Source organism: Rhinopithecus bieti, unplaced genomic scaffold, assembly GCF_001698545.2.
Source record: "Rhinopithecus bieti isolate Rb0 unplaced genomic scaffold, ASM169854v2 scaffold_12928, whole genome shotgun sequence".
Lineage (NCBI taxonomy): Eukaryota > Metazoa > Chordata > Mammalia > Primates > Cercopithecidae > Rhinopithecus > Rhinopithecus bieti.
The window spans coordinates 731,049-753,410 of NW_016807614.1; the positions used below are offsets into that span (position 1 = coordinate 731,049).

Below are 22,362 nucleotides of genomic sequence, written 5' to 3' on the forward strand. Positions count from 1 at the left end.
TATTTTTAGTTTGGAGGAATGGTTTTCTTTCTTTCTTTCTTTCTTTTTTTTGAGATGGAGTTTTGCTCTTGCCGCCCAGGCTGGACTAGAGTGCAGTGGCGCAATCTCGGCTCACTGCAACCTTTACCTCCCAGGTTCAAGCAATTCTCCTGTCTCAGCCTCCCGAGTAGCTGGGATTACAGGCACCTGCCACCATGCCCAACTAATTTTTGTATTTTTAGTGGAGACGGGGTTTCATCACATTGGACAGACTGGTCTCGAACTCCTGACCTCAGGTGATACACCCACCTCGGCCTCTCAAAGTGCTGGGATTACAGGTGTGAGCCACTGTGCCCGGCAGCTTTCTTAACCTTAAATACAACTAACGTTGGGATTATGCAATAACACAGTAATCCAATGAACAGAGAGGACTATTAGCAAAACAAACAAAAACACACACAGAAAAAAACCAGCCTCTGAACAAATTCTAGAGATTGGTGTGATAGTCCTAAAAAAGTTTTTTTTGTTATTAGCCGGATTATTGTATAAACTCTGTGGTCTGTTGGAGTGGAGGTGGGATGGGGAGAAGATTTGTAGAAAAGATTTTATTTTAAGTCTTTTTTTTTTTTTAATTATCAGGTAAGTCAGCCAGATAATTATTTTATTTTATTTTATTTTATTTTATTTTATTTTATTTTATTTTTGTAGAGGCAGGGTCTCACTTTGTTACTCAGGCTGGTCTCAAACTCCTGGCCTCAAGCAGTCCTCCTGCCTTGGTCTTCCAAGGTGCTGAGATTATAGGTGTGAGCACTGTGTCTGGCTGTTTTAATTATTTAGCACACGATACATGAATAGCATATTCTTTCCTCAAAGTCAGCTTTGTCTCTTTTGAATGTCCCTAGAGTCTACATTTTTCATATTTTATTCATTCTCCTATCATTGAAAAATAGGAGTTATTTCCCATGGAATTATTGGGAGANTATTTTATTTTATTTTATTTTATTTTATTTTATTTTAAGCTTATGCCTGTAATCTCAGCAACTCAGAAGGCTGAGATGGGAGGATTGCATGAGGCCAGGAGTTCAGGACCAGCCTGGTCAATGTAGTGAGACTCTCATCTCTACAAAACATTTAAAAATTGGCCAGGCTAGTGTCACACACCTGTAGTTCCAGCTACTTGGAAGACTGAGGGGAGAGGATTGCTTGAGTCTAGGAGGTCAGGCTGCAGTGAGCTCTGATCGCTCAACTGTGCTCCCACCTGGGTGACAAAGCAAGATCTTGTCTCAGAAAAAAGAAGAAAAAAGAGACAGGGATGTACAGTTGGGTTGGACTTGATCCATTTACGTGCCATCTGAGAAGTGTGTGACTCTCTAGTTCACAATTGTAAGTTTTCTGTGTCTGTGTGTGTGTGTGTTTGTGTGTACATGCCTTTTTTTTTTTTTTGCAGGGGTAAGATGCTCCAGTTTTGTAAATGGAACAGAGATTTTAAACCTCGTTAAGTGTAGATCACTGGAAAACTGTGGGTATGGAACATGTGTGCATGACACTGTATCCTCCCACTGACTTAGAGGTGAAAAGGCTGTGCCATTTTAATGATCTTATTTCTGACCCCCCCTTTTTTTTTGAGACAGAGTCTCTCTCTGTCACCCAGGCTGGAGTGCAGTGGCGTGATCTTGGCTCACTGCAACCTCTGCCTCCTGGATTCAAGCAATTCTCCTGACTCAGTCTCCTGAGTAGTTGGGATTACAGGTGTGCACCACCACGCCTAGCTAATTTTTGTATTTTTAGTAGAGATAGGGTTTCACTATGTTGGCCAGGCTGGTCTTGAACTCCTGACCTCAGGTGATCCACCTGCCTGGGCCTCCCAAAGTGCTGGGATTACAGGCATGAGCCACCACGCCTGGCCCTGTCCCTTGTTATCAGGTAGTCAGTTAACCTGGGAATCAGTTCTTGAAATGTATGTCTGAAATTGACAAGCTGCATTTCTTTGGCAAAAGCAGCATTTCTGAAACCCCTGATAAGGAACATTCGGCTTTCATATGTTCTGAATCTCAGAGGAGCTTGCAGGGTCTTCCCTGCTGTACTTATCATTGCATGGGGCAACAGTGCAGTGGTAAGTGGAAACAAGCCAAAACTTTGGTGATAAGGCTGCTGAGATCAAGCCCTGGTGCTTTTGTTTGCTTGTTTGTTTTGAGACAGGGTCTGGCTCTGTTGCTCAGGTTAGAGTGCAGTAGCACTGTCTTGGCTCACTGCAACCTTTGCCTCCCAGGCTCAAGCAGTCTTCCCTCCTTGGCCTCCTGAGTAGCTGGAACTGCATACACAAACCACCACACCTGGCAAATTAATTTTTTTTTTTGTCAAGATGGGGTCTCCCTATATTGCACAGGCTGGCCTGAAACTCCTGGGCTCAAGCAATCCTCCTGCCTGGGCCTCCCAAAGTATTGGAATTACAAGTGTGAGCCACCATGCCCAGGAAGCTGTGGGTTTTTTGCTGGTTGTTCTCCAGCCACTGATGAGCTTGCCTCCCTGCCTGACCAGTCAGTCCCAAATGCTGGTTTAGAAACTGGTGGTTTTTTTGTTAGAGGCCATTTCATTTGTTTTTGTGCTGTTTGAACACCTATGTGCCCTGTGTCCATAATTCTCTTTACTGAAGGCTTTTCCTAAATGAAGTCATTTCAGAAGACATTTAAGAAAATATTTTTTTCTTACCTGAAATATATGTAAATAGTTAATTAATGCAAGAGCATTAACAGCTGAATTCACAATATTAGGGAATGATTAAATTGTTGGTGATGTGTCTTTCAATCATCTCTGCGTAAGCAGTTGATAGCCACTTCTGCATGTTGCAGTAAATGCAGAGTGAGTGGTGGATTTTATGAATGGGGAAGCTGCTGGATTTTGTGTAACATTGCTTTTTTTTTTGGAGATGGAGTCTCACTCTGTCGCCCAGCCTGGAGTGCAGTGGCGTGATCTCATCTCACTGCAGCCTCCGCCTCCTGGGTTCAAGCGATTCTCCTGCCTCAGCCTCCTGAGTACCTGGGATTACAGGCACCCGCTACCACGCCCAGCTAATTTTTGTATTTTTAGTAGAGACAGAGTTTCACCATGTTGGCCAGGCTGGTCTCAAACTCCTGACCTCAAGTGATCCGCCCACCTCGGCCTCAAAGTGCTGGGATTACAGGCATGGGTCACCACGTCCAGCCATAACATTGCTTTATAATCAGAACATTGAACATCAGGATCCAGTGCTGGTCTTGTGTTGGCTTTCATGGGAGGGAGACTCTTGTTACAGTCTTAGCTGAGTAGGGCTGCAGTGAGGACTCTTATACCACCAAAGACCGCGCTAAGTGACACATGTTGGACAGAGTCTGATGTCTGTGGGGACCAATTAGCTAATGGATATTTAGTTTTAGGCTATGTTAGCTAGATGCCTGCCATTACCCTTCCCACCCTCCACAGTTACTGTTGGTTACTTTCTACAAGTCACCATCAAAGCCAGGAGTATATATTCCACTTTTTTTTTTTTTAACCTCCCAACTACTAGTTTTAAAACTGAATCAAATTCCAAATAGTTGTTAACTTGACACAGATCTGCAGACTCGACATTTTCTTTCCATTTTCAGGCTCTCTGGAAACCAGTGCGTGTGCCGTAGGGTATGTTGCTTGTAGAGAAAAGTGAGCACTGAGGACTGAAATGGCTGGGCAAAAACAAGGCGCAAGTTCATCTTTGTGAAGCAGCGTTTTTCATTGTTCAGGTACAAATAGTTCTCAGCTGTGCTCAGTATCACACAAGGCATCTGGAAACATGTTTAATTCATGTTAGCTATAGCAACTACATTTGAACTCAGGCATGTTCATGCTTTTAAAATGCCAGAGGGCAAAAGCCAGAAAATTTGTAATTTTTATTTGCCTTATGAGAGAATAACACTGTTCCGAGTGGCTCCCAGGAGTTTTGATTTGGTACCGTTGAGAGCCTTGAGAAGAGAACAACCTGCCAATTTTAATAGTTTGTGACATTTCTGTAGACATTGTGATTGACGGAATTCTCAGTTGCCAAATTCAGCTTCTTTCTAAACCTTGTATTTTTGAGATTTTTCCAAGACTGAATTAGTCATGTGATTGGTGGTGGTGTTGTTGTTTTTGTTTTTGAGACAGAGTCTTGTTCTGTCACCCAGACTGGAGTGCAATGGCGTGATCTTAGCTCACTGCAACCTCCGCCTCCTGATTCAGGCAATTCTCCTGCCTCAGCCTCCCAAGTAGCTGGGATTACAGGCATCTGCCACCAGGTCTGGCTAATGTTTTAGTATTTTTTTTAGTACAGACAGGGTTTCACCATGTTGACCAGGCTGGTCTCAAACTCCTGACCTCAGGTGATCTGCCCGCCTTGGCCTCCCAAAGTGCTGAGATTACAGGCATGAACCACCGCTCCCAGCCGTGATTAGTGTTTTATTTTGATCCATGAACCAACCGCAGACAGTTGCTCTTCCAGTGGCTTCCAAGATGCTCAGACAAGGCAGGTGGCTTTTGTTTCCACTAGTACTTCCACTAGTAGCAAAGGAGCACTGATATCTTTTAGTAAATATTAACCCTTTTAAATATTAATACTGTGATAAGATATACTTGGGGCATTTAGTTCATTATGGTTGTACTGTTGGCTTTAATAATAGCTAACTCTTCTTATTCTTGGATGCGTACAATCTTATTGGGAGACCCCTGTGTTTCTAAACTCTGATCCCTTGTTTGGTGGAGATTAACGATCAAAGGTGGTTGAGTTGCCTACTGTCCTGAGGTGGAAAGTGCTTCACATGGAACTTAGGCACTTGCCGAAGCTTCTTTAAATTCAAGCTTCTCTGCTACCTGCTAGCTTGTCCATCTTCTTTCTACTTTGTGAAAAATTCGCTACAGATTAGCAAATCATATTATTGGAAGTTTAAAAAATGAGAGAAGAAATATTGCTATAATTTTGCAGTGTTGTTTTCCCTTTCTCTCTCTCTTCTCTTTTTTTTTTTTTTTTTTTTTTTTTGGAGACAGAGCCTCACTGTATCCCCCAGGCTGGAGTACAGTGGCGTGATCTAGGCTCACTGCAACCTCCACCTCCTGGGTTCAAGTGATTCTTCTGCCTCAGCCTCTTGGGTAACTAGGATTGTAGGCACCCGCCACCACGCCCGGCTAATTTTTGTATTTTTAGTAGAGACGAGGTTTCACCATGTTGGCCAGGCTAGTCTCGAACCTCTGACCTCAAGTGATCTGCCTGCCTTGGCCTCCCACAGTGCTGGGATTACAGACATGAGTCACCGTGCCTGGCCCTTTTTTTCCCTTTTTCTATCTGCATATTTCATCATTGGGTGTGTGGTGGGGACTCTTTGGGTTGCAAGTGACAGAAACCTAATTCCAACAGGCTTAAGCAAAGAGGGGAAGTTTTTGTAAGGACTGGGTGTCTCTGAGCCCAAGGGCAAGAACTTAGCTAGGCCTGAGGAGCTGTGGAAACCAGGGTGGGCTCTCCCAGTCTTTTCAGCCATGTTTCTTCTCAGGCTGCTTTCTGTTTATGTGTCTTTCTCATTCAGCTTTTTCCATGTGGCAGAAAACACATTCACAGAGCTCTCTCAAGTCTTATTTCCACTTTATTCTTATTTATTTATTTATTCTTTGAGACAGAGTCTCACTCTGTCACCCAGGTTAGAGTGCAGTGGCACAGCCTTGGCTCAGTGTAATCTCCCTGCAAACTCCACCTCCCAGGTTCAAGCAATTCTCCTACCTCAGCCTTCTGAATAGCTGGGACTACAGGCACATGCCACCATGCCTGGCTAATTTTTATATGTTTAGTAGAGATGGGTTTTCACCATGCTGGCCAGGCTGGTCTCGAACTCCTGGCCTCAGGTGATCTGCCTGCCTTGACCTCCCAAAATGTTGGGATTACAGGGGTGAGACACCATGCCCAGCCTTATTTCCATTTTAGCCACCCAGAGTTTAACTCATTTTTTGTGTGGCCCCCACAAGACCTGTTGTACAGAGTGGTTATTCCTGTGGTAACTTTGAGGGGTGGAGGAGGGCTCAGCAGGGATTTCCACTTCTTGGCCCCAGGTATGCATAATTTGCCCTTTCACTTATTCATCCTCCAGACTGTCACACCTAACATAATCCAGCCATCCCACACCAAGCTGCACACCCATTCCCCCTCCTCAGTGGCAGACAGCCCCAATTCACTTAGCCAGTTTACTCATGAACTCCCGGTGACCTTGTCATAGGGCCACAGTTCTCCAGGCCCAGGTACCTTTGGTTCAGGTGGCTTGTCACCATCTGGACCCTCTGGGCCAAAATAATTCTAACCACTCCTAAACAGTGACCTTTGTATCCCCGGCTAGGGCAGATACCACCCTTGAGGCTTCTGTTTTCCTAGCCGATTCATACTCTGAGATTAATTTCCTAGTTCCAAAGGTGGAATTAAAAGCACTCTTCTTCCTCAGACTTGAGACTTTGCACAAAGTAGACTCGGTAGTTGGCAACACAGCTTGCTGGATATCCTTTCTCCCATTCCAGGGAGTGGGCCCTGGCCCTGGGCCAAGCGAAGAGGTAGGATGCGCAAAGTTCTGGCAACCGTTTCACTCCCTCCGCTGGTGGGTCTCCACCATGGAAAACGAATACGGGACCCCGGAGTATTTCTCCTGCCACCTCAGGCTGCCCTGGAGAGAGCCTGTGGGGCCGTCCCTTTGAAGGATTAATTAGGCATCCTGGCTCTTATTGAGAGTAGCTGGGCCTTCTGGGAACAGGCTCCCATGCACAAATAACCCCAATCCTTTTACATTTAATGCTCCATACTTCTGTGTTTCAAAAATAGCATTTGTGCCAGAATTCAAACTGTTGCAGTATAGGCAAGTTGCATTGGCCTGTGTTTTTTTAATTGAAGACCCAGGGGAAAAGCTAATTTACAGGATAGTATAGTGACAAAGGAGGAGAAAATCTCACTCCAAGGGTGGGGTTGCTGAAGGGACCCTACCTCAAAAGGGAAATCTTATCCAGGAAACCTTACCAGCTGTCACCTGCAAATGTGTCCATGTGTGTGCATGTGCGCACACACCTGCTCCCATGGAAACCCTGTGGAATGAGGGTATAATTCCTAGCAAAGCCAGAGGACAGGCAGGCCAAAAAAAATCTGTCCAGTGTAATTGTAACCACAGTGGATATTAAATCTTGGATCCTATATTTCCTTTATAATGTATATCAGCATTTTTCTGTATTGTAGATTTTTCCAAGTGTTATTTTGGTGATAATTATTTCACTGAGCATATGTCTTTATTTATCTTAGCTGTTTAGATATTATTGGAAATTTGGGTCTTTCCAGTTTTTGTGTTTATAAATGGGATGTCATGAGTATCATTGTGCACAGAACTTTTTGAATTTCTGGAGTTATTTCTTTAGAGTATAGAAGTGGAATTACAGGATCAAAAACTATGAGCACTTTTATATTTTCCAGGAAGATGATCCTAGTAATTTTCAGTGCTACTAGTGATGGATGAGAAATTTCACAGCCTTTGGCTATTTCCTTTCAAATGTTTTTTGTTTTGTTTTAAGTTTGTTGAGAAAAAAGGTCCATTTTAATTTAAATTTTATTTTATTCTAAGTGAGGACCAGTTTGGGGTTATCCTTTTATTCATTTACTTTTATAACATGTCTTTATTGGAATCTTGGTGTTTTATTTTATAAATTCTTTGTATAATGAAAGCTGTTTTTCCTATTTTGCTTTAAGCATTTTCCCCTAAGTCTTTGCTTTTTAAAATTTCATAGTGTGTGTGCGCATGGGTGTTGGCATTCTTTTTTATCATAACGTCTTATGAGATGATCAGGTTTTCGAGAATAGAATAGATCCAAGAGAAGGAAGTCAGAAAGCTGAGCATACTTTGCCCCTTTATTTCAGCGGAGGCTGCCCATGGATTATTTCAGAATTCTTGTCCTTGTCCTTTGAGGTCATGAGCCTGCCTGTCTGCAGGCAAGATCACTGCTTAGAGTGAGGTGACCTGGGTTCTAGTCCTGAGTGAGTGGGAATTTAGGCTCTCCACCTTCCATTTCTTCATCTGTAAAATGGAGGGTTTTAGCTGGATAACCTTGGGGGTGGGGGCTCTGTGATTATACATGCCCAAGGTGAAGAATCATATCAACATGAAGATTCTTCTACATCTCCTTGCAGATTTTTGGAAGTACCAGCACAGTGACGCTTCCTGAAACCTTGTTGTTTGTGTCAACGCTGGATGGAAGTTTGCATGCTGTCAGCAAGAGGACAGGCTCAATCAAATGGACTTTAAAAGAAGGTAATTTGGATTTGGGCCTTGGGCACCATGGACATTTGCTTAGCTGGTTCCACAGAAACATATTCGGAGAAAGAGAAAACATTGCTCATTATCTAATAAAATAAATAAGAAATAAAGAAGAACGGGATCAAGAGAGGAAAAGGTGTTCTGCTCAAAGGATGTTTGTAGTTTTGCTGTGGTTGTAGTTTTAACTGTGGCACTAAGTGCATCAGTTAAAGAAGCGCATTTTATCTGCTTTTCTTTTTTGCTTCTGTTTAGACTTCATGTTAAAATGGCTCTAGGCTTTTCTATTAATAGCTGTAGCTGGTTGGTCTTTATGAAGACATGCTGCACTCAATTTGTTCTCATGATTAGAATCTTGTAATCATAATTACAAGAAGGTATCTTCTCAACACCTCAAATTACTCATTTGTTTTATTTATAGAGGCTGAAATAACAGAGGGCTGTAAGATTTGACATTCATCCAAGTTAACCATTTTATTGGGTTGTTATGGTGAGGGGAATAAAGACTGAGCTTGTTTCTTACTTAACATACCATACGTCCATGTTATGATCTGCTCTTACTGATGCTAACTAGCAGAGTCAAGCCCTATAGCTGGGAAATTGTATTTGATTTCCAAAGTAATTTTTCCAGATAAAGCCATGCAAATCCCAGGATTTGGGACTTTCAGAGTCACCCATATTATTTAATCTGTCTAGCAATAAATCTCATTTGGCCCGAGGTTTGGGTTTGAACAGCATCATTCTCTTTCGTCACTACTCTGTGACTCATTACTTTCATGAGCACAGCCAATGTTTTTCCTTCCTTAATAAAATGTTCCAAAACAGTATGCTAGATGGAAAAATATTGGCATATGTCAGAAGGTCACACATTGTCTTGTGAATTCAGCAACAAACCTCGTTACCGTCCATAGATGATGGCAGCTAGGTTACCCCAGGCCGTCCTGCCCCACCTGCATGGGCCCTGCTTGGATCAGCAGGGACTTAAGGCAGCCCAAAGACCAGCTCTCTCAGGAGTGTGTGGCCACAGGAAGACTGTAGAGTGTTTTATGACAGCTTCCAAGAATGTCATCTGTACTGTATCTCCATTGCATTTAAGCCTTTTAGTGTTTTTAAAATGAAACAGAGTCCTTCAAACTTCAGGATTTCCTATTTTGTCCAGAGATGAAAATCAGCAAATCACACAAGAATTGAGAGAAACACGTTGGCTATGGAATGTTGGGGCATGTTTTCAGTTTCGTTGTTCCCAGGCAGGGCATCTTCACCCTGAGCCACTTCATTCTGCTTTGTTTTGCCCTGCACATAATGCTTGAAGTAGTTTTTTTCCAAGTCTTCATTTCTGCAAGTAACGTCATCTGTATCCAACAAAACTGTGTCCTGTTACTTAGTCAAACATCAGAGTTAACCTGTTTTCTCCTCTAACTTAGGGTTGAAAGAATTTGACTCTTTTTTTTTTTTTTGAGTTGGAGTCTTGCACTGTTGCCCAGCCTGGAGTGCAGTGGCGCGATCTCTGCTCACTGCAAGTTCCACCTCCCGGGTTCACGCCGGTCTCCTGCCTCAGCCTCCGGAGTAGCGGGGACTACAGGCGCATGCCACCAGGCCCGGCTAATTTTTTTGTATTTTTAGTAGAGACGGGGTTTCACCGCGTTAGCCAGGATGGTCTCGATCTCCTGACCTCGTGATCCGCCCGTCTCAGCCTCCCAAAGTGCTGGGATTACAGGTGTGAGCCACCGCGCCCGCCCGAATTTGACTCTTTTTAACTCAATTGAATGTGTATTTAGAGAACCTAGAATGTGAGAGACCGTATTGCAGCAGTCCCCAACCTTTTTCACACCAAGGACCAGTTTCGTGGAAGACAGTTTTTTCATGGACTGGGGGAACGGGGGCAGGGAATGTTTGGGGATGACTCAAGTGCATTACATTTATTGCGCACTTTATTTCTGTTGTTATTACTACATTGTAATGTAGAACGAAATAATTATACAACTCACCATAATGTAGAATCAGTGGGAGCCCTGAGCTTGTTTTCCTGCAACTAGACGGTCCCATCTGGGCATGATGGGAAACAGTGACAAATCATCAGGCATTAGATTCTCATAAGAAACATGCCACATAGATTGCTTGCATGCGTAGTACACAATAGGGTTCACACTCCTATGAAAATCTAACGCCGCCAATGATCTGACAGGAGGTGGAGCTTAGGCAGTAATGCCAGTGATGAGGAGCAGCTGTAAATACAGATGAAGCTTTGCTTGCTCACCCACTGCTCACCTCTTGCTGTGTGGCCCGGTTCCTAACAGGTCACGGACCCGTCCACAGACCAGTATGGGTCCACAGCCCAGGAGTTGGGGACCCCTGTTGTATAGGACACCAAAATGAAAAAGGCAGACCTTGTCCTCAAGAACCCCACGGTCTAAACCCTTGGTGAAAATACAAGAACACAGGACTTCAACACAGCGGAGTCCTGTAACCACTCATGAGAGGGACCAGTAATGTGCTGTAAGCCCACATCCATTTGGAGGGCCGGAAGCTCTGTGAAGTAGGGTGTCGGAGGTAAGCCCTGGTGGGTGAATTGAGTTCAGTCAGGAGTGAGGCCTGGAGAAGAGCAAAGGAGGCAGCAGGTCTAGGGTGCAGGAGCTGACCCCATTTAGCAGGAGCTTAGCAACGTCTCCAGGTACAGGGAGGGAGGATTACAAGGGGACCTTGAGTCTTACGGGAGCACTTAGGCATTTGTATCTGACTGAACAGGAAATTGGGAGCTGTTAATGTGATTGAACAGGTGAGTGACTCAACAGGTGCTCGCTTTGCCATGAATCCAGCAGCTGTGTGTGGGATGACTAGAGACAGGAAGCAGACCTGGAAAGCAGGGAGGGATGGGAAGGGTGAGAGGCAAGCCAGAAATAGAATCAGTAGAATCCAGTGACTGGTTAGGGAGGAGGAGTTACAAGACACTTAAAGGAAGATTTAGAGAAATCCAATTAAAGTTTAATAATTTATTTTCTTTTTTTTGAGACAGAGTTTCCCTCTGTTGCCCAGGCTGGAGTGCAGTGGTGTGCTCTTGGCTCACTGTAAGCTTTGCCTCTCAGGTTGAGTGATTCTCGTGCCTCCACCTCCTGAGTAGCTGGGATTACAGGGATGCGCCACTATGCTTGGCTAATTTTTGTATTTTCAGTAGAGACAGAGTTTCACCATGTTGGTCAGGGTGGACTCAAACTCCTGGCCTCAAGTGATCTGCCTCCCAAAGTGCTGGGATTACAGATGTGAGCCACCGTGCCCAGCCTAATAATTTCCAGTAGTATTCATGATGATCTAAGTCTGTTTTTCTAATAATAAACTGGCTTGTTTTAGTTCAGCCCTAGATACCAGTGGCCTTAACTTACATTTCTATACAAAGATTAAAGATAGTAATGTGTAGATACTCTGAGTTTTCAGTTTAATTTTAATCTTGTGGTTATAACTAAAGATTTCAACATCTTTCTAAATTGTTAAATACAGATAAATGATAAAGGTATCCAGATGCTACTCTAAGTCCTGAGGATAGAGCAAGTGAGCAAAACATGCAAAACCATACAGCAAGTGAGCAAAACACGCAAAACCTTTTATCATAGAACTTTCATTCTAGTGGGAAAACAGGAAATCAGTTACTTAGTAGTGACAAGAGGTTTGGAGAAAAAATGAAGTGGGGACATGGAACGGGCAGTGCCAGGTTGGGGTGGGAGTCTGCAGTTTTCTTTTTTTTTTTTGAGACGGAGTCTCACTCTGTCGCCCAGGCTGGAGTGCAGTGGCCGGATCTCAGCTCACTGCAAGCTCCACCTCCCGGGTTTACGCCATTCTCCTGCCTCAGCCTCCCGAGTAGCTGGGACTATAGGCGCCCGCCACCTGACCTGGCTAGGTTTTTTTGGTAATTTTTAGTAGAGACGGGGTTTCACCGTGTTAGCCAGGATGGTCTCGATCTCCTGACCTCGTGATCCGCCCGTCTCGGCCTCCCAAAGTGCTAGGATTACAGGCTTGAGCCACCGCACCTGGCCGAGTCTGCAGTTTTAAACAGGGAGGGCACCACTGAGGAGGTGTCATTTGAACAAGAGCTCAAGGAGGCAAGGGAGTCTTGTAGACAGCAGGCATAGTGGGTCAAAGGTGGAGTGTCCTTAAAAAAAAAAGGGTGGGAGTGTCCCTGGCATGGTAGAGGAGGAGCACAGAGTTGATGTAGCGGGAGGAGATCAGCTCAGAGAGAGATGGGCCAGCCATACAGGGCAGGAGGGACCCGCACTTCCTTTACTTAACATTTACTATAAAGATGCTTACTGAAACAAAATGTATAGTCAGTAAACTACATATACACAGTTTCAAAAAGAAATAAACATATTACCGAACGGGTAATCTAAAACAAATAATAGGAAAGTAATTTTTAATCACATAGATGTAACATGTAAATGCTCGGGCACACACTGACACTCCCCCCATGAGCGAATGCTGTGCCTGTTGATGCAGATGGAGACAAGGGCAGGACAGTTTACCACCATAGCCATGGCAACTGGATTTCCAAGATGGTGAACTGTTCTTGGTAGTGTTTCAAACAAAAGAAGTATAGCCTTACCTGCCTTATACAGTAGTTACGTTCGGAGAAAATTCAGTATATTATGAAAAAGTACATTTGTGCTTATGTGTAAAACAGACTGTAGGCTCAGATAATTAGTAAAGGGTTTTGACCCGTGAGAATGTCTGGCAGGACATTAGAGTGGCGTGCAGATGCAGGGCAATCCTTGGTTGTGCAGGACCACTAGAATCCCTGGTCCCCCACACTTAGTGCCTATAAAGTCCCCTAGTCTCTGTGACCACCAGAAAATACCTTCGTCGATTTCCCAAGCATTCTCTAGGGAGCTGTGCCCTCCCTATGGATACCAGTGGTGTAGGGCCTAGCAACTGGTGTGAGGACATTGGCTTTTTCTCAGCCATTGGAGGAACCTGAGGCAGGGAGCCACATGCCCTGTTGTTCTGGACTGAATATTTGTGTCGTCCTTCCACTGCCATTCATAAGCTGAAGCCCTAGCCCTCGGTGTGATGGTACTTGGAGAAGGGGCCTTTGGGAGATAATCATGAAGGTGGGGCCCTTAGGATGGATGAGCGTCCTTATGAGAAGGGAGAGACCAGAGCTTGTTCATTCTCTCTCCACCATGTGAGGACATGGTGAGAAGGTGGCTGTCTGCAAGCCAAGAAGAGAGCCCTCACCAGAAACCAATCTCAGACTTTCAGCTTCCAGAACCATAAGAAGTAAATGTCTGTTGTTCAAGCCCCCTAGTCTATGATATTTTGTTGTAGTAGTCTGAGCCGAGTAAGGCACATGACCTCCACTTTACAAGATTAACAAGTGCTGTGTTGAAACTGAACAGATGGGGCCAGGAAGAAGCTGGGAGACCAGGTAGGGGTGTATTGCACTAGTCCACACAGGAGAGGATACTAGCCTGGGTCTGAGTCTCAAGGAGGGCTTCAGAGTTGAATGGAATAAACTTGCTGATGCAAACACATACCTTTAACTCACCACACTGGGGTTCTTCAGAATAGAGGCCTGCAACTTCATTCTGCTGTTTACTTTTTTCAGGAGCCAACAAACTGGGCTTTTTTTTTTTTTTTTTTTTTGGCTTTCTGTGTTGGTTTGGCAGGTGCTTTTGTTCCTCAGTCAAATGTGTTGTGGTTCCCAGAAATGGAGGTTTCTTACACCATAGTGGCAAATTATACCTAACAGAGAAAATGCGTTTTGTTTTCTGGAACTCATTTGGGTTGTGACATTTTGCTTTAGAGGCCATCCTTCTAAGCAGTGATTTTGTAACTGTAGTCTGTCTTTCTCTAAAACCTCACCAGTGAATATAGTTGAATACATTTCATCTGTGTACTTTTAGACCAAATGCAAACTGAGAATGTTGCCATCACGTTTTGTTTTAGATTAGCTTGCTTTGGCCTGATGGAGTTGAGAGGACTTTCTTTAGTATGTCCAGGGCTGATGTAGGGCTTCTCGAGCTCACTTTGAAATACTAGTTAATGCTGATTTTTAACACTCAAATCCCCATCAGATTACAGGTTATTCTTTAGTAACCATGCTCCGTTATCTTCTGTCTCCTTTCCAATAATAGTAGGCATGAAGGGCTGGGTCAAATTAGAACCATTCTTTACTAATCATAAAAATCTGCTAAATATGCAATATGACTCCTCTCCTAGCCAGCTGGGCCCAGACTCCTGAGATATCCCTTGAGTGGACATTTTGATAAATGATAAATCTATCCAGGTACTACTCTAGGTTCTGAGTATACAGCAGGTGAACAAAACAGGACATAATACTGGAGATTTCTTTGGAGGGAAGAGTCAGAACAAAGTTATTTGAAATTTGAAGACAATTTGATTCTCACATGAGTGTCTCTTTCTAAACCTGTGCCTCTTGCCACAGTTCCTCCCTGTGCCGACAAAATCATGGCCAAGCAGTCTAGAAACTAGAGAAAATAGAATGATGCTGTGCTACTTCCCCCTTGATGCCCAGTGGTCACCAAGCCCTGTCATGTAGACTGGGAAGGACACTGCAAACCTGACTCCTCCTATCTGGCCCCATTGCTGGTGCCTTAGCCAGGCTCTTGGCATTCATTTCCTAGGTGAATGCAACAGCCCCTGACCACCATCCATGCCCCCTCCCCACCTTAACCCTCTCGTTCACTCATCATACTGCCCTCAGATGTACCCTCCAAAAAGACCAATTGGACCTAGCTGTACCCTGCCTGCTGAAATGCTCTTGGTGTTGTCTATAGTGGTAGCATTGTGCCTGTGCCAGTGTGTGTGGTGTGTTACCTATGAATGATGAGGAAAGGACAAATAGGGAGTGTGAGCATCATCCATGATAGGTTGACCATTTCAATAGCTGGCCCTTCACCCCTGCTAGTTTGAGAAGTGCTGCTCCACAGGGTCAAGTCTAAGCTCCTTAGTGCATGTGCAAGGCAGTTCATAGTCTCTCACCGCCCCCTTCCGCAACTCCCTGGGCTCCTTCCCTTGCCCAGCAGGTGCCCTACTTGCAGCCATGTAACTCCTTACCAGGCCTTGGAGACCTCTGGCCTTTGCTCATGCTCCCTTTCCACCAGCAGCCTGCAATGTTAGACAAGCTCCTGTTCATCTGTGAAGACCCCTTCCCAGATTGCCTCCCTGGCTTCTCAAGCAGGGTGAGCCACTTTTTTGTCTGGGTTCTGGAGGTGCTTTTCTGCACCCTCTGTTGTGGCACTTCTGGCTTATATTGTAAATTTTTGTTCTCATTTGCTTCCTAGTGGATTTCTACCTCCTTGCTGGGGCTTTGGGCAGCCAGGATGCTCAGTAAATGTCCAAGGCACTTGATGCTGTCTCGGGTCCCAGAACTCTTCTGCCTGGACGTCTTTTGGGAGTCCTGAGAAACAGATGGGACTTGACTGCCTTCTCAGGATGAATCATTTGTTGCTTGTATCATAGTCATGACAGTTTCCGGTTGTGGTTTCTGATCTTGAGTTTTGCATGGCTTTTGGTGGTTGGTTTTTCTGTCCTGCGCTTTAGGCAGTGTTTGTGTGACTCTGGAAGAGTTGGAGATCCGTCCTCAGAAGTGCAATGGAAACATGAGAAGGGGAAATTGTGGAAAGTGATGATGTTTTGTTAACAGATCTAATCTGTTTTCTCTCAAGGACTTTTCTAGGCTTACAATATGCATCATCTACCTTTCTGCCTCACTGCTTAAATATAAGGAAAGTGTTTGTTTCCTCTCCATTCTTGTGAAGGATTGAAAATTAAGTTTTATGAGAGGGACTGTGAGAGAAACCTGTTTTTGCTTTTGAGCATCTTGAAAATGTGTTGGTTCTTTCTTTTTTTTGTATTTTACTTTTAAACATACAAGGTTTAAAACATACCCAAATGTAGAAGTATTGTATAAAGAATCCCCATGTACTCATCACTCAGCTTCAACAGGGACTGGCTTGTAACTAGCCTTGTTCTCCTGCAGCCCCACTCACTTTCCTCCCTTATTTTTGGGACTTGCTTCAAAGTAATGCATTTCTCATTTCAGATGGCTCCTCTTAGCAGCTGCTACACATGTAGTAGTGTGGATCTCAGCTCCGATGAGTCATCTTTGCAGCATTGGTTGGTGTGTGTTGGAATACGGTTGTGATTGTTGAAGTACATGGATAAAGTGCCTTATTTTGTCTGTGACTTAGTTACCTGTCCCTTTGTTCACTTTTGAGCATCTGGTTGGATGGCACCCCATCACTCAGGAATGAATTCTGTGAAGTTATGACATCCTGAGAGGCACTTGGACACAGGCTGTACTGTTGAATTGTCTTCAGTGCCTTCATGATTGATTATAACGTTCAGTGTGTTTTTTGGCCTGAGTTACTTCTGCCAAGGTGGAGATGAATGAGAACACAATAGAATTCAGCTGCCTTTAGTATGGGCAGTTTTCTGGATTACTTGGTCATTTCTACATGATCATCTTTGTCAAATGTGACATTTAATGACTTATGGATGTTACCTCCAAAGAAAACTTGTTACATCCTTTTTCAGTTCTGCTGAGATGAGAATTTGGGTAGCTTTTGATTAGATGTCTTAAAAAAAAAATGCTTTCCTCATGACAACTGAACTGTAAAGAATGTCTGAGACTTTCTGTCTTACAATTTGGACCTAACAGCTTTAATGGGAGTTTATGGCTTAGGTTAATGAAGTGCTTTTTCTCTGGAGGGAAGGAATGAGCTGCCACTGGGGAGAAATACTCCCTAATTGGGCCACTCGAATGTATGAAACATATTTGGGAGACTGAAGGTTTGAATTAAGGAAGGGTGAATGAGTTTGTTTCTGCCAGTAATTTTTTTTTTTTTTTAAATAAGAAAACAGTATTAGAACCTTGAAACACATTCTTGAGAAAACAGCAGTTGTTTACCTCATTCAGACTACGCCTTTCTAGTTTCACTGTTACCTGTCAGCCAGGGTTAAAATCTCCATGTCACCTTTAACTCTTTCCTTTCTCCCACTGCATTTATCTAGACAGGGCTCCGTTTTGCTGACACTCTTTTCCCTCCCGTCTGTTTCTGACTCCCCTCCTCACTCGTCCCTTCTCCCCGACTCGGGTCTGTCTGTTGTAGCACCTTTGTGATTCCTTCTCCCCTTTTTCCTTCATTTTGTGCCTTGATGCCCACCTGTCTAACTAGCCTTCAGAGGCTTGTACAGGTTGAGTATCCCTTACCTGAAATGCTTGGGACCTGAAGTGTTTCTGATTTTGGATATTTTCAGGTTTGGAATATTTGCATTATATTTACCAGTTGAACATCTCAAATCTGAAAATCTGAAATCCCAAATGTTCCAATGAGCATTTCCTTTGTGCATCACGTTGGCGCTCAGGCTTCAGATTTTGGAACATTTCAGATTTTGGATTTTTGGATTTGGGATGCTCACCCTGTGTCACTTTCCTCTTTTTTCTTTTCTTTTTTTTTTTTTGAGACTGAGTTTCACTCTGTCACCCAGGCTGCAGTGCAGTGGCGCAATCTCGGCTCACTGCAAGCTCTGCCTCCCGGGTTCACGCCATTCTCCTGCCTCAGCCTCCTGAGTAGCTGGGATTACAGGCGCCTGCTACCACGCCCGGCTAATTTTTTGTATTTTTAGTAGAGACGAGGTTTCACCGTGTTAGCCAGGATGGTTTCGATCTCCTGACCTCATGATCTGCCTGCCTTGGCCTCCCAAAGTTCTGGGATTACAGGCATGAGCCACTGCGCCCGGCCCACATTCTTCTTTTTCTCAGAGGCTTCCAGTTGGACTATTCCACATCACAAAGTTTTCAAGGCTTTCTTCCCCATGGTGTCACTGCCTGCAGTCCAGCCTCATTTGTGTTGTTCCTCAGGAGGAACATGTCACATTTGCTGAGCCTGCGTCCTCTGTCCCGTGAACACAGTGACAGGTTTTCACTCATGTTTTCTTGTCATCCCTGTGCTCGGGGCCGGCTGCCTTTATGAGGGTTTTCTGCTCCGAGTATTCTGGTCCCCACCTAGGAAAGCCTGTGGTGCATGCCCCATGTTCTAGCAGTTCGTTATGTATGGTTCTTGTATATTAGCTTTGTAACTCAAACTATAAGCTCCCTTCTTGATCCTGCATGGCACTTAACAGAGAACCCAGCTGAAGCAGATGTCTGACAATTGTTTCTGAGATGTGTTTGGCGCATCTCAACAGAAAGTTACTAGTAGCGAGAATGTCAGTCCTCTTCCTCCTGGCGGGGGGTGGGTAATGGGGGTGCGTGCGTGTAGAGGATTACACAGACTATAAAGCAGTTGAGACTTCATCTCTGCTCTTTGGGTCCTTAAATACCTTTCAAAGGACCAACCCAGAGCACTTAAAATCACTGCTAGGGGTACACTTAGAAGGGACTGGTTTGGGGACTTCCTAACTGTGTGGTGATATCTTAGCTGTACAGGAGAGAGAGCTGATTTCCAATGCTGCGTTATGGGGCTCAGAAAGGTGGTCAGATGGGGTCAGAAAGAACAAGGTTGAAGAGGGTGGTAAAAGCCAGAGGTCATCTAGATTCTACCGAAAAAGCAAAAGCAGTATGTTCCAGAAATATCCGTGCTCATCTGGGAGAGAGAAGAGAAGGATCTTACAAGGCTCCTTGAGCTCCAGTCAAGTGAGCAACCTGTTCTTGTGGCTTCTGTAATCAAAGGGATCTTATTTCTTCCTACATGGAAGGAAGTGTGCCCAGAGCTACCTCCAGAGAGAGGTCATCAATCTTGAAGTCTGGTTTGAAACAATTATTTAAATTTTGGTTGATTTCATTAAAGACATTTTTCTGTTCAGCTGACTTATCACCTCATGTTTTCCCCATTCCCTCACGAATTCTGCCAACCCTGCGTTTAGGGAAGCCCGAGATGGTCCTGATGGGGTCCTTCATGCTCTTAACATAGGTTTCCCTTCAGTCTCTGTACCCTGTGCAACTGGAAGAGCAGGCTTTCCAGAATTATGCCACAGGTGAGAGCAGGAGGAACAGGCCATTCTCTCCAACCTATTGCAGATGTTTGCCTTAAATAGCTTCTGTTTTTAGCTTCTTTTTTTCTTTTAACTTTTCATTTTATAAAAACTTTATACATACCCCAAATTAAAGAGAGTAGTATCATGAAACCATGTACCCATTGCCCAGCTTCAGTAATGATCAACACGTGGTAATCCCCGTCCCTCTCCCTTAAATACTTTTCAAAAGGGCCAACCCAGAACATTTGCAATCACTGCTAGAGGTGCACTTAAAAGGGACTGGTTTGGGGACTTTCTGAGTTTCTAGATTGTATGACTGGGTGGAAGTGGAACCCACCAGCCAATCTGGGGAATGTGAACCGAGGAACAGGTCCTGGGGGTGTGGCCTTGGGTTGAGACAGCCATAGCAGTTGCAAGTGGGACTGGGTCAGGAGTCCAAGGGAGAACATCGTCAGATGCCATATGGAGGATTTGCAAGTGTTGGTTTTGGTCACGGGAACTTGACAGTGGTAGTTCTGATCTTATTCTGAGAGTAGGGGCCAGAGGGCAATGAGTGGAGGAAGGTAAGAAGGCAGGAAAGTGGAACAGAGGATTCGGAGCAGTGTAGTTTCCCTGCATGGCTCAGTCACCCACCTTGGGTTATAGAGGCAAATTCCCTGTCTCTACCTACAAAGTCAGCTTCCTGGAGGAGGAACCTAGGAATCAACATTCTAAAAATTCCACAGCTATCTCTAATACGTTGCTGGTGGAAATATAAAACAGTACTACCACTTTTGCAAACTGTTTGTCAGTTTCTTGCCAAATGTAAACAATATGATACAGCCAGTCCTCCTCCTTAAGTGTTTTAAGAAATGAAAATAGGGCGGGGCACGGTGGCTCACACCTATAATCCCAGCACTTTGGGAGGCCAGGGCGGGTGAATCATGAGGTCAGGAATTCAAGACCAGCCTGACCAATAGGTGAAACCCCGTCTCTACTAAAAATACAAAAATTAGCTGGGTGTGGTGGTGCATGCTGTAGTCCCAGCTACTTGGGAGGCTGAAGCAGGAGAATCACTTGAACCCAGGAGGTGGAGGTTGCAGTGAGCTGAGATTGTGCCACTGTACTCCAGCCTAGGCGACAGAGCTAGACTCCATCTCAAAAAAAAAAAAAAAAAAAAAAAAAAAAGGAAAAGAAAAGAAATGAAAATACGTCCAAATAAAGACTTGTACACAAATGTTCACAGCAGCTTTATTCACACCAGCCAAAAAAATAGAAGCAACTCAAATGTCCCTCAGCAGGTAAATAGGTAAACAGATTGTGGTAAATTCTTACAGTAGAATACTATTCAGCAGTAAAAAAGAGTGAACTATGATACACACAACAATATGGATGGATATCCAAGACATTATGTGAAATAAAGAGGCCAGGCACAAATGAGTATCTATGATGTGGTCATTTGTGAAATTTTAGAACAAACAAAATGAACTTGTGCTTATCTGGAGCAGGATTTGGGAGTGTTGAATCCAAAGAGATATGAAAAAATGTTTTAGGGTGATGGAAATGTTCTGTATCTTGATGGTGAAGATAGTTACATGGGTGTGTGTGTTTTTCAAGATTCATTGAACTGTAAACTTAAATGGATGCATTTTGGAGGAAAAGGAGACTGTGCAGAAGAGTGGGCAGAGCCAAGGGGTTTTTGTATTTACAGGCAAAGGAGGAGTTGAAGATCCTTGGAGACAGGATCTAATGTGAGTGTGAAATACCTATGAGTGAGAAGACAAAAGCATCGTCCCTTCATAGAGATGTGAAAGGAAGGGTGGAGCTGAGCAAATGTAGAAGGCAAAGGGTAGGAAGTTTCAGCGAGCTCACTCAGTTTCCCTTAATTTCCCCTGTAACACAGAAGGCAGAGTCATTTGTGGCGAGACAGCGACCTTGAGGCAAGGAGTGGTTTGAAATACCAGCTACAGAGGTGAGAACAGAAGTCAGCCAGGATCTCCTAGTTGCAGGGGCCTAGCTGGCCACACCATGGAGATATTGTGTATGATGGTATCTCCACAAATGATCACAGTATTTTCTACAGCCATGCTCAGAAGCCTGGGTGGAGGAACAGGGACTGCTATGCAGATCCTGGGTTCAGGGTGAGTAGAGCTTATCTGCTGGATTATTAAAAGTGATCAACAATGGATTTCCAGGCTGGGTAAGAGTGGAAGTAGGAAAGAAACTGCTCTAGTTTGAATATTTGACCCTCCAAACCTCATGTTGAAATTTGATTCCCAGTGATGGAGGTGGAGCCTAATGGGAAGTGTTTGGGTCTTGGAGGTGGATCCCTCATGAATGGCTTGGCCCTGTCCTCACTGTAGTGAGTCCTCACCCTATTAGTTCTTGTGAGAACTGGTTGTTAAAAAGAGCCTGGCACCTTCTCCCCTCTCTCTTGCTGCTTCTCTTGCCCTGTGATCTCTGTGCACGCCAGCTCCCCTTTGCCTTCTGCCACTAGTGGAAGCAGCCAGAAGCCTTCATCAGAGGCAGATGCTAGTGCCATGCTTCTTGTACAGCCTGCAGAACCATGAGTCAAATAAACCTCTTTTCTTTATAAATTACCTAGCCTCAGGTATTCCTTTATAGGAACACAAACAGACTAAGACAGGAAATGACACTTAATTACTCCATTCAACAAATACATTGGTTACCACCTGTGTGTCAGGTATTGTTTTAGATCCCTGGGAAGATGCAGATAACAAAAAAATAAATCCCAGTGGCCAGAGTCAGGCATTAAGTAAGCAATAAAATATGCAGAACTACAGAGGTGGTAAGTGACATAGAGAAAAATTAAGCAGGGAAGAAGGGTTGGAAATCCTGGGCAGTAGAAAGTGATCTTGGGAGACCTCTCTGAGATGCCAACAGTTGATCAAAGGTCCCGAGGCAGGGGCAGGCCTGGCAGTGCTTGTTGAATACTTGGAGGCCGGCATGGCTGGAATGGAGTGTGTGAGAAATAGTGGGAGATTATTAGAGGGTGACAGGTTGAAAGGGAGGGACTGCTTGGGATTTTTGAGCTACTGTGTAAACACTGACCTTCACTGAGTGAGATGGGGAACCACCAAAGGATTTT

At 44.3% G+C, this 22,362-nt stretch overlaps 1 protein-coding gene across 1 annotated transcript in view; it reads left to right on the forward strand.

Annotated features, from left to right (window-relative positions):
* ERN1 (endoplasmic reticulum to nucleus signaling 1) overlaps nucleotides 1-22,362 on the forward strand; it is an 89,752-nt gene that overhangs the window by 24,172 nt on the left and 43,218 nt on the right. Inside the window, exon 2 of the mRNA XM_017882860.1 lies at nucleotides 8,162-8,282. Coding sequence (XP_017738349.1) covers nucleotides 8,162-8,282 — 121 coding nt within the window. The remainder of the gene's footprint in view (nucleotides 1-8,161; nucleotides 8,283-22,362) is intronic.